The 17,533-nt window shown below is 36.1% G+C and overlaps 1 protein-coding gene across 1 annotated transcript; it reads right to left on the reverse strand.

Annotated features, from left to right (window-relative positions):
- Window positions 1-6,213: 6,213 nt before the first annotated feature.
- On the reverse strand, window positions 6,214-17,184 carry tnk1 (tyrosine kinase, non-receptor, 1). The gene is made up of 14 exons (XM_056756989.1): window positions 16,913-17,184; window positions 14,175-14,356; window positions 14,016-14,083; window positions 13,716-13,904; window positions 12,113-12,265; window positions 11,276-11,553; window positions 11,062-11,188; window positions 10,797-10,940; window positions 10,048-10,142; window positions 9,430-9,639; window positions 9,245-9,309; window positions 8,549-8,988; window positions 6,766-6,861; window positions 6,214-6,685 (listed from the first exon to the last, which is right to left on the reverse strand). Exons 2-14 carry the CDS (start codon window positions 14,332-14,334, stop codon window positions 6,518-6,520), a joined length of 2,193 nt encoding a protein of 730 aa, XP_056612967.1. The 5' UTR covers window positions 14,335-14,356; window positions 16,913-17,184; the 3' UTR covers window positions 6,214-6,517.
- Window positions 17,185-17,533: the final 349 nt, after the last annotated feature.

Here is a 17,533-nt window from a genome sequence, read left to right on the forward strand (position 1 = left end):
TGACGCCATCAACCCTTCCGCTCAAGGTTTAGTTAATCGGTGTCTTCGCACCTGTAGGGTTGCTAGTCGGGCCCTCATTCTCGCACGTAGACTCTACCAAACGTCAGCTAATCACCATTTCTCCAAGGCTCCCCCTTACGTGTGTGGTCAAAGGGTCTGGTTGTCTATGTCTGACCTTCCCCTTAATGTCCCTGCACTTAAGCTGGGGCCAAAATTTATCGGTCCCTTCCCTATCACTAAAATCATTAATCCTGTAACGGTTCGCCTCAAATTACCTCCCTTTCTTAAGCGAGTTCACCCTACGTTTCATGGAAGGAAGGAGACAGAGTCCGTGTGGCTGGTAGGATTATTTTTATGGTCCAAAATCATAAAACATAAAGTAAAAGTAAATAATATATAACTATGGCCTCCTGGTGCATAAATTTCTCTCGCTTCGTTCTCGAGTAATCCAATGTTGTTTCTTTCTCGTCCTCAGCCAAACTTTGCAAGGCCACGCCTGCCCTGCCACACCCCGCTCGAGACATTTTGGATCGCTCCCTTATTGATCTGTTCCTCCGCTCTCGTGAGTAGGTTCTGGATGCCATGAGGCATCTTTGGGGAGGGGTTCTGTCAGGCTTTACCTTTTGCTTTGGATATTTTTGGTTATTCTTGTGTTGTACTGCTGGATTGTGTCATCTTTAATTCCCTCCCGTCTGGTCCCCATTTAGTTTATCAGCACTGTTAATTACCCTCAACTGCACCTCATCTGTGTTCCCTCTATTTTAGCCAGGGCTGTGCCAGTTCTCTGTGTGGCAATGTATTTTTTTGTTACCTTGTGTCTCGCATTGGCTAACCTTGTTCTTTCTCTCTCTGTTCTTGAAGTTAGAATTAACCTCCACATCCCTTCCTAGGAAAGTGGCAACCAGTGAGCAAGTTTGGATAATTTTTCTCCCTTATGGCTCTTTTGGCTTGTCGTTTTCTTTGACGGACTTTGGTGGATTGCTCGCACTACAGAGAGAACAGCCGGACGTGTTTTCCAGTTAAACCTACTGGAGTGCTCTACCGTTTTTTTTGTTGCTGTTTGGAATCTTCCTTGTGTAGTAAACTGTGTTATCACTTACCCTGCATTTGAGTCCTTTTGTCAATTCTGACAAGGGGTTTCAATTATTAAAGCTGAATATTTTCCTGCAGAGGTCCAGAGAATCGACTGAATCTAGTTCAGACAGACAAAACATTTAGTCTAGAATCATGGCAAATAAATTTGTCACTCAGCCAGATCTCTTAAATAGACTAGACTAACCATTTACTTGTTTTCTTGTTGAACACTGATAAAACACTCATTAGTGTACATTCCTCCAATGAACATTAACACTGAAGTAACATTTTGTAGATCTAGTTTTGGATATTTAGGTACAACTAGAGGTGTGGCGCATGAGAAGGCTTATGTTGAACATGTAAGAAAAGGGGAGGAGCGTACTGTCAGCACAGAAACCTTTAATGCTTACATTTTTGGAGCAACAAGCTCAGATATGTGCATTATTTACACAGACACAAGAACCAAAAAGGGAAAGAAAATACCAAAGCATTATTTTGAGAAATCAGTCCACTGAGCTTCACTGTAAATAAACCATAAATACTTATTTGTGGAGCATCAAGCGGTAAGAGGTAAGACTTTGATAATGACTTTCATCCGTAAATAAGACTTAATAATAATAGTAATTAACTAATTTAGGATTTGCAGTCATGTTTAATGGACTACCTTTAAACTGTTTAAAACCGTCCTGTTTAATAGACTACATTTGCTTGTTTTCAGCACTGCATTTTACCATCACAAACTCATTTATTGCCATCATCAAGTGACCCTATATTGGAAAAAGTTGGTAACACTTACATTAATTTGTTTCCAGCATTACAGGTATTAAAAAGGCGTTTTATTTGGCTAAATGAGTTTTATGATCTATTATTCTTGCTTTGCTTCTGTCTGCTTTTACTTTCTATTATATATCCTGTTTAAACATAATTATTAAAGGCTGATAGAAATGGAATGTAGACAAGCATGTTTTACCAGCTTCATTGCATCTAATGTAGTTTAAATTATAATTTTTGTCACCCATTTGAATGAATCTAGCACCTCACCAGATTCCCCCATATGAAGGTAAATACAGAATAAACACAGTATTATGAAACATTTTAGCATGTTCCACACAAGATTGTTTAAAATGCAAATAAAAACATGTTTAAAACAGTATAGGTAAATTATATATTAAGTTGTTTTAAAAAAAATCTGAAGTGCTCATAAATGGTGCTGCAAATAGTTTTGATAAAATAATCATTTTTGGTCACTCTTACATTCCTAAACAAGTTTTACTAAAAATGTTCTTGAATGTTGTAGGTTATTTATAAAAAAATCTGCCAAAATAGTTTTCATTTTTAAGAATGGTTGAAGATGAATCGGGGTTACAAGTTGTTAAATGGTATTACCTGATATTCAATGTTCATATGATGTTCTGAATGTTATGTATAGCATTAAATCTTGTTTTTATTAACACTTTAGGATGTTGAACAAGCAATACATAATATATGTCTGTATATTGTGCATATTGATTTTGTATTAATAAACAAAAAAACAGAAGATTTTACATATTTAGGAAATACATACATATATCTATTTATATTTACCAATAACTTAAATTATTCATTTTTATATTTTGTATTTTTCTTAAATATATGCAAGTATGTGTTTTTATAAGATAATTTATATGCACAGTACACAAACCTTTATTCTGGATGCGATTAATCGCGATAATCGTTTGACAGTCTGTTTATTAACTGTGTTCTTTTGTTCCTCTTAATCTTTCGTGTCACATTTTAAAAATAAAGTTTTTTATTTGAAACAGACCTTTTCTAATCTAAATCTAACATTCCCACACTGCAAGTGATAGACGCTCCTGAGTTTGACTAGGGTGACAGACATTCACTAGAAACAAAAGTTTTAAAGGGGTGGACTTTCAACATGTGGACCAGGAGAAGTCCAGCCACAGAACAAACCACCTCTAGTTCAGCCTGTTGTGTATCCATCTGTTCAAATGAATCCAACAGCTCACCAGATTCAGCTGTATGAAGGGGAACAAAGAATAAACACTGTTTTATGAAACATTTCATTCCTCTTTTAATATGCACAGGAAAATGTAATCTTTCTAACAAAGTATATGTAAATTACATATGTTAAAAAGCATAAAACACTCAGGTGCGATAAATGGTTCCTAACAGTGATGGCGTTGAATAACCATTTTTGTTTCTCCAAACAACCGTTCACTTAAAGATTCTTAAAAGAACCACAACTTTCTTATTTTCTATATTATAAACAATTTCCAATACGAAGAACCTTTTGTAAATTGAAATATTCTTTGGATGTTAAAGGTTCTTTATGAAACCATTCAGCCAAAATTGATTCTATGGGGTATGAGAATCATTGGTTGTTGAGGAATGGAGGATTACATGTTTTACCATGTTGTTAAATGCTCAACTTTTTCTGAACACATTTTGATGGAACGTTATGTATGAATGCTTCTTCTGTCTGTCCATGTCTGTCACCAACTTCTTTGCTATCTTTTACTTTCTGTATATGTATTTTACTTTCACTCTTTGTCTCACAATAGACAGACTACCCCAAAATCACCTTTCAAATCCCTTGGCTCAGCCAGGAGGACAGTGTGTCTATGCTTGTGGAGAACCTGAGCCGGTTAAAGAGCATCTATTCAGCCAGTTGTGTATACATGTGAACAAATTAATCTAGCACCTCACCAGATTCAGCCATATGAAGGTAAATGCAGAATAAACACATGCAGTCTTATGAAACTTTTATTCCATACATTTTCTATTTAAAATGCACAAGAAAACATGCAAGGTCCGGCAAATAGTTCTTCACAGTGATGCCATAGAATAACCATTTTTGGTTTCCAATGCCGATAACCATTTTTGGTTCCCCAAAGAGCCATCACTCAAAGTTTTTTTCTTACTTTTCTATAGTTTAAAAAACTTTTTTCACCACAAAGCTTCTTTGGATGTTCTAGGTTCTTTATAGAACCATTCAGCCCAAATTGTTTTCATTTTTAATAATGATTAAAGATGAATAGAGGATTACAAGTTGTTTAATGCTCGATTTATGAACACATTTTGATGCCTGTTACCAAAGGCGGTGACGGTGGCTTTTCTTTTACTTAATGTATGTGCTGTCACATTTGAATCATGAAGCTGTGTGTTATTGTTAAGAAAAAGACACATAGAAATTGAAGATCTTATTTCCACTACTGCACATCTAAGCCACTAAGTTTTTTTCTTTTGGTTTCTGGCAACAAAAAGGTTGCTAGAAGGAAATAATAGATCCACTTCAAAACCACCTCCCATATCCCCTGCCATTAACCAGACAGATAAAATAAAACAAATATACCCTTAAAATCAGACAAAGTTAAGATCTGTATTTTAGTAATTATAGTACAAAAGTTATGAAAACTAATGAATGACAACTGGACAAATCGTAAGCATACTTCATTATTCAATAAATACTCACTGTTCAAGTGTTCCAAATGATAAATAGAATATATCTGATGCACCTTTCTCTGCTTTTTTATGTCTTTTTTTGTGTGTTGCATTTTCTCATTATGATATTTTTCATACTTGAACTTGTAACTAATCGTTACTTCACAAATCAATTACAATGACATTTGCCACATGTTTAAATTACATCTTTTTTTAAATAAAATATTTTTTTAAGGTAGAAGGGAAAGGGGGTGAGAAGCCTATTGGTCGAATCACGAAACAATGGTCTGGTTTCATCCAAAAATGCTTTACTGATGCCACCAACTTCACTGTCCAGTTCCGTATGGACATGGATGTTAAGACGAAGGCTGTATTAATGGGTGCCTGCTTCCTTATTGTGAGTATTAAACTAATATAATTACAGAGAGATATTTCCCAAGAGATTGCAGTCTAATATTATACCTAACATTCTGACATGTTTTTGGAAGACGATTTTTTATACTTAAATGTAATGAATAGCCAGCACTGAACGGTCTTAAAGCACTTTTCAGTAAGAAAAAGAATGCTCACAATTTTACATTAATTCCATTCAATGTCTTTTCTTTTCATAGGATTTCATGTTTTTTGAAAGAGACGGCGGTTTATTTTGGAAACTTTTATAAGGCCCTGAACTTTGTGTGTCAGATAAGGGTGGCATATGCAGTACTGGGGGTGCCCAGACCAGAGTTAGACACTATTGGATTATAGGGGCCCGGAAAGTTCATCCAAAATATTTGATCATTTTTTATTTTTGTGTTATTTTAACTATTGTTGACAAAGGGCTTTAATGTCATAAAACATCAAGATGTTCCTCTGTCTAAGTAGTAAACCTGATGTAAAGTCACATAATTTTTACAACATAAAATGAAAAGATAACACAACTACACTGTAATAAATGACACAGATATTTATTCATGGTAACTAGCAATATTAAACCAACTATTTTTAAGCACCTTTAAGCTTATTTTTAACACAATATTCCTTGAATAAATCAAGTAAAATTACCTATAATATTTAAGCACGACAGTTGACAATAAATAGTATTAGATTTAACCTCTTTGAACTTTTTTCTGTTAAAATGTATTATTGTTTAAAGCACATAAAATAACTTCATTATAATCATAATTACAGGGTAAATTATATTTGCAAACCTGCTATAAAGCCTGCTATACCCCTGTGTTTAATGTAATGTATAGCAAAGAAATGAAAGATACAATTATATTTTATTCTAAAATGGCCTGGACAGATTTCTTAGTACACCTAGAAAAAAATATAAAATTGGATTATATTGTAAAATTTCATACCAAATTTAAGTTTCATGGGACTGAATCTAGCCTCCTCGGATGCGATTGCTTAAACTTTGTTAGTTTAAAATAGCAACCTCTGACAAATACAATTGTTCCTTTATATTGACAAGCTGCAATGTTTCTGGAAAATTGTTTTTTGAAATGAGATGAAACTAGAGCGTTTTTTGGTTGGTCAGATCAGATCTAAGTACACAGACAAAAGTATTGTTTATCTGATGGAATGAATGTGTCCTGGTCTGTATACTGTATAGCATTGGGTTTTCCAACTTGGTTTGTATAAATTAAAAAAGGTGATGGAATTTTTTGCTAATAATTGTATTATTCTTAAATAAACATGTCTACAAACATATATTTGTAAATGTTTTTTACTTTATTAAACAGCTACAAATACTTCTTACACTCTATATACAAATTCGAAAGTATATTTACATACAAACTAAAAAACAGATAAGATGCTGTCACAACTAAAATCTTATCTTAACAGAAAAGTCAAGTCAAGTAATACGTTATATTTCAATTATACTGTCTTTTCTCAGAATCAACAACATTTTAGGTGTCCTGGATTTGGGTCTGTTGATATAATTCATTGAACAAAAGAATTGAGCTCCTTGCTTTCACGTACAAAGTTAACTTTAAACAGTCAACTCAAAGCTTTAAACTCTTTCTCCTCGTCTTTCAGGGGGGGTCTCTCTGGTTCGATCTCTTTCTTTAACCAATCGAATGAGACAGCGTCCAGCGTGCTGCAGGTCCCAGTTGTAGCGGGAAAGTATTTTTTGACACTCCTCACGGGAGCACTGGTTCATGTAAAACAGCTGATCAATCTGATGATATAAAAATTGTAAAATAAAAATAAATACAATGGTGATATTGTCTTGAAGAATGAGGGTAAATTCTCTATTACCTTAAGCTGTTGTTCTGCCCGTGTAGGATTCCAGTCATTGCGATGCAGAGCTTTCTGAACCTCGTCAATGGTCACACCATGTACCGCATCCTGAAGCTAAACAATCATCATTCATTAAATTAAACAAATTTTGAATGCCATTCACTAAGAATTGTTATAATGGAATTCAATTTTTTAAAGGGTGAATATACACTCACCTAAAGGATTATTAGGAACACCATACTAATACTGTGTTTGACCCCCTTTCGCCTTCAGAACTGCCTTAATTCTACGTGGCATTGATTCAACAAGGTGCTGAAAGCATTCTTTAGAAACGTTGGCCCATATTGATAGGTTAGCATCTTGCAGTTGATGGAGATTTGTGGGATGCACGAAGCTCCCGTTCCACCACATCCAAAGATGCTCTATTGGGTTGAGATCTGGTGACTGTGGGGGCCATCTTAGTACACTGAACTCATTGTCATGTCCAAGAAACCAATTTGAAATGATTCGAGCTTTGGAACATGGTGCATTATCCTGCTGGAAGTAGCCATCAGAGGATGGGTACATGGTGGTCATAAAGGGATGGACATGGTCAGAAACAATGCTCAGGTAGGCCGTGGCATTTAAACGATGCCCAATTGGCACTAAGGGGCCTAAAGTGTGCCAAGAAAACATTCCCTACACCATTACACCACAGACACGACTTCTTTAAGACTGCAAGGGAAGCTCAGCTTTCTCTATAATTGTCAAAAAATGAATGGTCAAATATATGTACTATTATGTTAACATTTTATTGACTAAAAATGCGTTAAACACGTTCATCTCGAACGAAAACAATTTCGTTCAGAATCAGCTACTTAGGTCGGCTGACTCGATTTCCTTCTCATTCATTCCGTAGCGTACAGTGCATTACTCTGTTGAAGCCCAGCGTCCATTGACTTCAATGGGGCTGCTGTAAACAGTTTTTTTCAGTGCTTAGAAACAAGACGGTCATTGGATAATGCTGCGATTATGTCCCGCCCGCGGACGCTCAGCGTCTCTGGGATGAATGGAGGAGTGGGCTGGCCCGGACTCCGAGCCTCTGCGTGATGATTGGAGGGTCTGTCATCTCTGTTTAATCCACTTTTATGTCCTAAAACGCTCGTTTTTTGGGGTCGACAGCTTATAAAAACGTATTTCTTGTTTTTTTTTAGCTTGTTTGCTATACACATTGTCACATATCAGCTTTAAGATATTTTTTTGTTGTTGTTATAAATCATAAATGACAAGGAGGCGGCAGCTTCTCGCAATGCAAAGAGATGGTGGTGTGGGCGTGGTCTTCAGATTATGACGCGTATCACTCTGTGTCTCCATTTCCAACTCAGTCCCATCGCGGATTTTGCATGTGTAGTCGAAAGACAAACTGCTGCAACCTTCATCGTATATTTCACACAATTTCACACCACATTCATTGTTCAGTTTAACATAATTCCCACATTTCCTCCCGTTGAGTTAAATATATTATATATATATATAGATTGTTTGTTCATTAATTAAAGTCACTGGAAAAGACGCCTAGTTGGTACGACAGGGTTACAGAGCATTTTCTTGAAAAGGAACGTAGGGCAGAATTTACATATAAATAAATGGACAATTTTTATGATTTAGGCCGAAAATGAGCTTCCCCTCTTTAAAAGATCAGCAGCCGCCACTGTTACACCACCACCATAATTGCATTAATGAGAAATTGAACAGGTGTTCCTAATAATCCTTTATGTGAGTGTACATAATATTGTTAGATATAGGGAAGAAAAAAGCATACTTGTGTAATTGCTGCCATCTTATTAACTTGTGGTGTATATCTCTCCTGTCCCTTTTCCCGTTCTCTCTCTTTGTCACGTTCCTTCTCTTTTTGTAAGTCGTCATCTAACTGAGGGCTTGATTTGGCCAGATGGGCCATCCTGGCAAGGTTGTTGCTTCCAAAACACTGTTGCTGAGGCTGCTGTTGGAACTGTTGCTGTAAGTGATGAGGTGGAGGGGTCCAGGCACCAGCCAGTGGGTTTATGGTCCGCCTGTCATGGATCATCCAAGGTTTGATGCGTTTGAGATTTGGGGGTGGGGGGCGAGGAGGTGGATTGACAACAGCGTCACTAAACCTGCGGGGGTCAGGGGGGAGTTGTCTGCGTTGGCCAGATTGAGAAACATTCCCTATATCTTTGTCTTGTGCCCCACCCAAGACTGACTCCAGACTTTTTGACATGCCTGAGAATAGAGATTGAGATGATCAAACTATGATAAAATATTTTTGCTGTCACTTAAAACCTCTTTTCTTGTTTAGGTGCTTCATAGAGCTGGACAGATGTGGAACAGAATTTTTATTTTTGGGTGAAATATCTTTCTCTGTGTAAATAATATGCAGTATGCAAGAAATAAATTAAGTAGTATGAAGCACCTAGACAAGAAATTTTTGGCAAATTGTCCATTTAAGTGATGCAAATCTAGTTTTGCAAGTTCTGACCTGACATTTTCTTTAGATTGGAGCTTGTCTTGACTCTTGTTGATGGAATCCCCCAATTTCCATTGCTGGAAACGTGAAAAAATAATATCAGTTCAGCTGTCCTGTTGTATTAGCTATAATATCTTTTATGAATAACTTATTTAGGTTGATAACTTCATTTGGACAAATTTCATGATGCCACTCACTCATTTATCCGTTCTGGGGTGCCCCAGCTCCGTGCTGGATCGGTATCTCCGTGGCCAGAGTGGTGCAGACTACCTCTAACAGGGGGAGAGATCACAGAAGTACTAGGCACCGGACAGACTGCTGTGAGAGAGGGGGCTGCTAATGAAGGGGGGAACCAGCCAATACTCAGAGTTCTCTGGTTTTGCCCCTTCCACTCACCTATATCCAGCCTATGACAGTAGAAAAACATACAGAACATGTTCGTTGACTATATTAAATGAATAGTACATCCAAATATGAACATTCTTTCTTAATTTACTCATCTGCATGCCATTGGAACAAACATGCATATGACAACTAGTAGTTTTTAGAGCATTGCAATATTAAGTACCATTTAAGAAGGTAACGTCATAGCATTTTATTATAAATGACTCGTTTTTGTTCAGCTGAGGAAAAGAAGTGATATACATCTGGGATGGCATGAGAGGGACAAAATAATAATTTGAGTGAAATATACAAATAAGGAAAGTATAGAAAATGAGGTAAGGTAAATACGACATTAACAAAATTATTGAATAATAAAAGAAGGAATGCATTAAAGAAAAATACATATTTTTGCCTCCCAACCCCTCTCTTACCCATGTTCTATTATAGTCACTAGATCATTTGCCTGTAAAGAGAGTTTTCTGGGCTCTGTAAAGTCTTTCACCGCACGAACCTCCATAGGCTGTGCCTAATAAAAATGAAAATACAGAGAAATCAGAATGGACAAAATATCTATTTTATATAAATGAATGTATTTTTCCAACATCGAATTGATTTGGAACATACTATGAGCACTTAAACTTTAACCATACAGTTTGTTTGTATAGTTCCAAATCAATACACTTGTGTTGACGCAACATTAGGGCGATAGTTCACCCAAAATTAAAATTGTGTCATCATTAACTCAAATCTTCCAAATCTGTATACATTTCTTTGTTCTTATGAACATTGAGAAAGATATTTGGAAGAATGCTTGTAACCAAACAGCTCTTGGATCCCATTGACTACCATGGTAGGAAAAATACTTTATAATCTTTGTTGTTCTGCTAAACACCAAAGAATATGTTTTCAAGAATGTAGGACGGCAAACAGTTCTGGGGCACTTTTGACTACCATTGTCGTTTTTTTGTACTGTGGTAGTCAATAGGCTCCAAGAACTGTTTGGTTACAAGCATTTGTTTGTTCAAATCAACAACTACATTTATACAGTTTTCGAACAACTAGAGAGTGATTAATTCATGACCAAATTTTCGGTATTGGGTGAACTATCCCTTTAATAATTATAAAATAATTTTGTTTATATTGTGGGACAAGACATGAATAACTTAGTTGTAACACTGACCTCTGATACAATGGTTTTGAGTTGTGAGAAGGTGGGTCGGTCAGTAGGACTGCAGGCCCAACATTTACGCATCACAGAGTACATCTCCTGAGGACAGTCTGGAGGTCTCTCTAACCGATCACCATGCTCTATACTATATAATATCTACAAACACAACAAACATCACTTAGTCCAAAGTAGCAATAGCTGCAGAACAAGCCGAAAACAGCATATATATACATGCATCAACTGACTTGAGTCAGTGGTGTACTAATGTACACTATACCTGTCTGGCAGAGAACCCCAGCCAGGGTTCTTCACAGTAAGTGAACATCTCCCATAACGTGACACCAAACATCCAGACATCTGAGGCATGAAGGAAAGTACCGACTCGTAAACTCTCAGGAGCACACCTATAGAAAGGCAGGAGGAATTAATATCCTTGACCACACAATAACATCTACAAGCTCTATCTGGAATTTATTTGGGCAGCGTCTCACCACGCAAATGGGATTCGTCTGTGTGCCGTCATGACATAGTGGTCCCTGTCATGATCCAAGCCTCTCATCAATCCAAAGTCTCCAATCTTCACTAGCTCTCTAGATGCCATGAGCACGTTACGGGCAGCAAGATCTCTGTGGATGAACCGCATGGACTCTAAATACTCCATACCTGCAGCAATCTGTGTGCTGAAGAGCCAGAGTCTTGAGAGAGGGTAAATACCCTGCCGCAGACGCAGTGTGTCATATAAAGAGCCCAGGGAAGCCAGTTCTGTTACCTGATCACCAAGAAAGAGACACACATTTAAACATAAACGACACATGAATACATTTGTTACATTTACAATGTTTAAAGACATTATATAATAAAAGCCTTCATGTGTCTCTAGGGCATTGTTTTTCAACCTGAGGGACCTGGCCCACTGGTGGACCTCAACAAACTTCTAAGGAACCCTTAAGATGACTTAAACAATAAACAAAACAAGCATTAAATGAAGATAAAATTATTATTTCTAGCTATAATTAGGTGTTATGTAACTTAACCATTTGCCAAGTTTGATGATTGTAGGTAAATTTAGTTCCACCTATTCAGTCAAAAGGGGTTACTACATGGTGTCATTAAGCTTTTGCCCACATCAACTCTCATGCGTGCACCAAATTTTTTGTTTTTAGTATGTTAAGTGCCCTAAAAACACAAAGAAGCTTGAAAATAATAATAGCAATGAAAAAGAATAAGAAACCGAGTGAGAAAAGACATATTCTCTTACATTCAACCAATTAAACTAATTTTACACAAATTAGTAACGGATATGGGTTTAGACTTAAGGTTAAGATTACCATTTTAAGGGGATGCGTAAGGACAACACCATAGAGGTGTATAATGTTTGGGTGGTTGAGGGACTGCATGGTTGAAACTTCTAGGAGGAAATCAGTCACCATGTCTACCTGCCTCGATGAGCCACTCCTTAAAGTTTTCACTGCCACATGAAGCTTAAAAAAGAGACAAGCAAGACACAATAAAATATACGTTTTTATTTTATTTAAGAATTTATTTTTAGAATTCATCAAAAAATAACAGACATAATCATATTGGTACAGGAGTAAAACATTTTATTACGGTTCAACTGTCATATTCTGAACCCTCTTTCTTATAAAAGCAATAGAAAATATAAAAAACACCACTGGTTTTAATTTACAACTTTATTTGATTTGATGTTGTTATCAGTGCTGGTATAAATGAATAGACTGAGCAAACCAACAGACAACCAAATAAAACTTCTTAAGACCAGGCAGAAATAGCAGTAAGCCTTTGCACCTAAAGTGTGCATATTAAAACAGGTACATACTTCAAAGGTGTATAATGGTAATGTTCTTAAATGGTACATATAACTATGAGTATAATATTTGGTTCGAAATATAGATTATCTGATTATCCTAAACTTACTTTACATGTAAATGGTCAAAATATACAGCAAGTAAAAAAGGTAAAGCTTATTGGACTTTGGCTTGATTCCACACTGTCATGGTCTGATCACATTAATACAGTTGTGGCTAAAATGGGTAGAGCTGTTGCAGTTGTGCGTAAATGTGCACAGTTTCTAAATTCACAGCTATTTAGTCGTGTTGTTTGTACATTGGTTTTGTGTCATTTAGATTACTGTTCTGTTGTATGGTCTGCTGCATCAAGTAGTCATTTAAGAAAATTACAAGTGGCTCAAAACAAGACTGCAAGACTGGTTCTTGGTTGTTCTTCGAGAACCAATGTTGCGGAGATGCATGAACGTCTTGCTTGGCTGTTGGTCAAGCATAGACTATCTGCTAATATGTTAGTATACCTTCATAGAATTATTACCATTCGGACTCCTACATTTTTTTTATGATAATATAATTTACTATTCAGATATGCATTTACATTACACAAGAGGGGCGAATAGTCGACAGATCTCTTTACCCCTACCTAAATCTGACTCTATGAAGAGGACAGTGTTTTATAGGGCAATTGTGTTTTGGAACAATCTTCCAGTTGGGGTTCGTGAAATTAAGGGAAAAACTGGTTTTAAAAAAAGACTAAGACTGTATTTGTTGTTAACATCATAAGATTGTATTATGTGATGCTTATTTTATTTAATTTTATTTTTAATTTTATTTTTATTTTTTTTGTTCTCTCATGTGTATTTACATATGATATATTTGGGAGTAGTTGTGATTGTAATTATTGGGTTTTTGTATGTATTGTTTGGACCCCAGGAAGACTAGCTGTCGTTTCGGCGTCAGCTAATGGGGATCCTTTTGAAATAAACAAATAAACATATAATGACCCTTTTAAAGGATACTATGCCACTGAAAGCTTGGGTAAAAAAAATCTGACAGAGCACCAGTGACTAAAGATTATACTGCTCTCCTGTGATAAAATCATAAGATCAGGAAATAGCGAACTCACCACTCGTCCCGTTGGTGTGTTCCATTCTGCTTTTTTAACTACTCCGAATGAGCCTGAACCCAACCTCTCCCCAAAGACCAGTTCACTGTCCTGGATAAGACAGGGGAGGGCACGCCCTGAATCCTGCCCCTGGCTTGGTCGAACACAATTAACCTGATCACCTCCCTCTGGGGTACGGCCATTAGAGACCTATCAAAATAAAATAAAATGATAATTGATGGGTATTTTTATCAATAATATACGAACGAATAGTATTACGTTTAAATGCCTTTCAAAATTGTAAAGAGTGAAATATTCTACCTTCATCCACGGCCGTGACCGCATGTTGGTTTTATAACTTTTGACAGCTTCCCATAATCGCCGCTGTCCTGTTGACAAGAAAAAAAAACATAATTTAACAAACGAAACAATTTTGGTTTGTCTTACTTTTAAAATAGTCAACTCCTTAACAAAACAAACCTGGTCTACTAATGCCAATCTGTTCAAGATCTGCTTCTTTGACATAGTTGAGGTGCTCAATACGCGTCACATTGAGTCCGTCTCGTAACCTTAAAAAAAATCTCTCCAGCTGCACCTCAGCCAGAAGCTGGTACAGCCACTGCGTGTCATGATCCATCATTATTTCACTTTCATAGAAAATCCTGTCGGTTAAGCAGAGCAGAAACACACAAAATCAAGGAGGGAATTACGTAAAATTCACAATAACATCCCTGACAAGACCTGAGAACATTTATACATAGACATGGTTTGTTATGAAGAAAGTACCTGTCTATCGCAAATCACCATTAATAACAGGAGGTATTACATTATCAGTTATTGTATCATCTGAATATTTTCGTCTAATGTTACTTACTCATTGAGGCCCCTAGTAACTATGTGACAGATTAAATCTAGAACACAAAACTAAAACTGCTTTTTCTTAGAAGATTCTCTTCTTCTCTCGCTCTCCTTTTGTTCTTGTCATAGTGATTCATAGCGAAAGGACTCATATTAAAAGAATTGTCCCCTTTAGCAAAGCTGCTGCAAAAGTCTTACATTACATGCTTTTAGTCTTACATTAGATGCTTGTTTTAATATATTCTAAAATGTTTGTTAATATATTTAGCTTTTTAGTGTGTGGGGGTCTTCTTGAGATAGAAGTTTTTTTCATGTAATTCCACAATGATTCAATGACTGTGAGATCAGATGCAAGAAGGTGTTGTTGTATGAACAAAGACTCCTTGTTCGTACAAAACTCTTGTTTGATAATTAAGAGTAAATGGCAAAGCATATTTGTAAATCTGTCTTGATATTCACTACAGAAAATATACCAATTTAAATATATATATATACATAAAGTAATGTAACTGAATAGACATTCTGAATAGATACTCCTTATAATGGAGGCCTCTTTGGTTGCTATGGACACCTGTTGGAAATTTGCTGCAAAGCTGAATCCAGCTGGCAATAATACAAACACTAGGGAGCTGGGACTTGTGTGATCCTCTTTACACTTACATGCTATGCTAAATCTGAGGCTCTAAAACAAACGTTGTCATACATAACAAACTAAAAAGTAATTTGAAGCTGAACTTTATATGCATTTTTTTGACGAAAGATGCTTTGAATTAGATAAACGTTGGGAAAAATATAGTACACGATGCTCTACACTTAAGCAAAAAGGTAATGCAAAACGCAAAACTGACCAAGCAGGAGGGTTAATACAGCAAACAAACCACTTCTTCAGTCAATGTGGAGAGTGGCAGCTATTTCTTCTGGAATGTGTGTGTAAAAGAGAATGATTTACCAGCAAGTCTCATAAACCAATGGTATTGTCAGTGACCACTTTAAGAGCACAGAATATCTCTAAAAAGTAATCATACCATATTTTTTGTAAAGTAAATTGCAAGAAATCTATTTCTGAATGTTTCATACTGCATTTTAAACGATGTGTCGCTGGAAGATATGTTCAATCTAACATCAAACATTGCCTGTTGAGCAAGTTTCTAAAGCTTCCAGAAACTTGAAGGTTTCTTCAGCATGTGTACAAAAAGAAAATCAGAGGCTCAGTGCACCCCTGTGTATGAGAACCATGACAACAAAAACCCAGACACATGACCTTCAGTGAATAATCAGCCATTGTGCATTTAATGTGACAGGTCTAAAAGTATGGGGGCTTGTCTGAGCAAGCAACCTGAGAGTATCAAAATATGATTCTCCAAGACTCCACACCCAGATTCCACACCCTGAATGCCTATGAAAGAGTAGACTTTGTGTAAAACGTGATGGCTATAGAGTTCAGTTTCTGATATCTGTTATAAACCACATTTAATCAAATGCATTTTAGGTAATCAGATCTAAACAACTCATTTTAACGCAGTCATCTTGGAGAAATAGTTGAAATGTTAGTCATTTGTTATTTTCAGTTTGAACAGAAAATCGAGTCTATTCCTGCCTTTCGACTTCATAGCTTTTAGGCTCAACTTGTTTGATAAAGCAGTGCTCTGTTGCTTCTGTTTACATTTGATAGGAAGCCTCCACTGAAACTGGGCGTGTACAAAACTATCTACTAAATGATCTTTCAGCAGTATGCTAATCAAATAAATGTCATACTGAAAGTCTTCAAACAGTACCATTTACAACTATATGGGAGAGTGACACACTGCTTTGAAACACATGACCTCTTTCTCAAAGCAATTTCTGTTTCCTTTATATTTTTTTCTGCATTTCTAATAATTGAACAATAGTTTAAGGATTCATATCTTACAAAGATAAAAGATACCATGAATAGTCGAGAATTTGGTTTAATATAAATGTTCCCTGCATAAATAAATAAGACAAAATATAGAACATAGTTAATACAGTCTACGTCACTGATGGAAGAAAAGCAGTGTTGGTAAAGAAAGGCACATAATACAATTGGTTTCACCTTGCTTCAAAAGTCAGCCATGACAGCTGATAAGGTAAGCTTAGATATTTAACCAAGCGGGAGTTAAAGCATAACAGCAAAGCGGAAATGACGCTGACTTACTTGAAACATTATTTTACAGAAAATAGCTAGTTTTGACCAAACTCTTCTTCGAAACTCTTCAATTAGGCTACAACGTTTATTTCGTAACATTATAACATTTGACTAAGAATAAAAACATTCTCAATAACTGTGCGAGTGTGAAGGCTGTCTAATTGGACTATATGTCCAAACAAACGATTTTACTTACAAATAAACGATCAACGTCGAGTCACTTTTTCAGCTTATAGCCGCTGCAGGTATATTTCCATTATGAGTAGTTGATTTGTTATTAGTTTACACTCGTATGCTTGTTTATCCTGAAATCTCGACGTTACAACATTGAAGTTTAATGCATCGGACTATCGTTACAACTAGTCTGTGTATTATACGTTTTCTTAATACGTTGTACAGGTCATTTATAGAGCGAGTCTGACTTCTCTCTGTGTGCTCCTTCTTTCTGAGCGTTTCCTCACTCCGCCCATAGCGGGAACACTTCCCCCTTTCCACCTGTTGAATTCATGCCCTCTATTGGGTAATATAGTCATAATTGACGTGTTTCTTGTGACGTTATTTTCAACGAAAGTGTTTTGTTTGTTTGTTTTTTTCCTTTATCTTGTTTTTTAGCATCTTGCTAATTTAAGCTATATTTAAAACATACATATAGGCTAGTGTTGTGTATTCACCATTTTGATAGTTTTAATCATTAATGCTCTAGAATATTTCATTTTCCATAACCCAAATGAAGAATCGTTTTGTAGCCTGGCTGGAGTGTTTTTAACAATATGTTTTAAATGACACCTTGCTATATAAAGTCCCGTAGATTGCATTT

Source organism: Triplophysa dalaica, chromosome 1, assembly GCF_015846415.1.
Source record: "Triplophysa dalaica isolate WHDGS20190420 chromosome 1, ASM1584641v1, whole genome shotgun sequence".
In the NCBI taxonomy this organism is placed as follows: domain Eukaryota; kingdom Metazoa; phylum Chordata; class Actinopteri; order Cypriniformes; family Nemacheilidae; genus Triplophysa; species Triplophysa dalaica.

Bases quoted from the DNA above. Each gene is read 5' to 3' on its own strand.
- tnk1 (XM_056756989.1), bottom strand. From the start codon at position 14,334: ATGATGGATCATGACACGCAGTGGCTGTACCAGCTTCTGGCTGAGGTG. The intron at 9,640-10,047 runs GTAAGAGAGGGG...CTACTGTCATAG, and splicing joins GTGACTATAATAGAACATGG to GCTGGATATAGGTGAGTGGA. The intron at 9,310-9,429 runs GTGAGTGGCATC...TCACGTTTCCAG, and splicing joins ACCCCAGAACGGATAAATGA to CAATGGAAATTGGGGGATTC.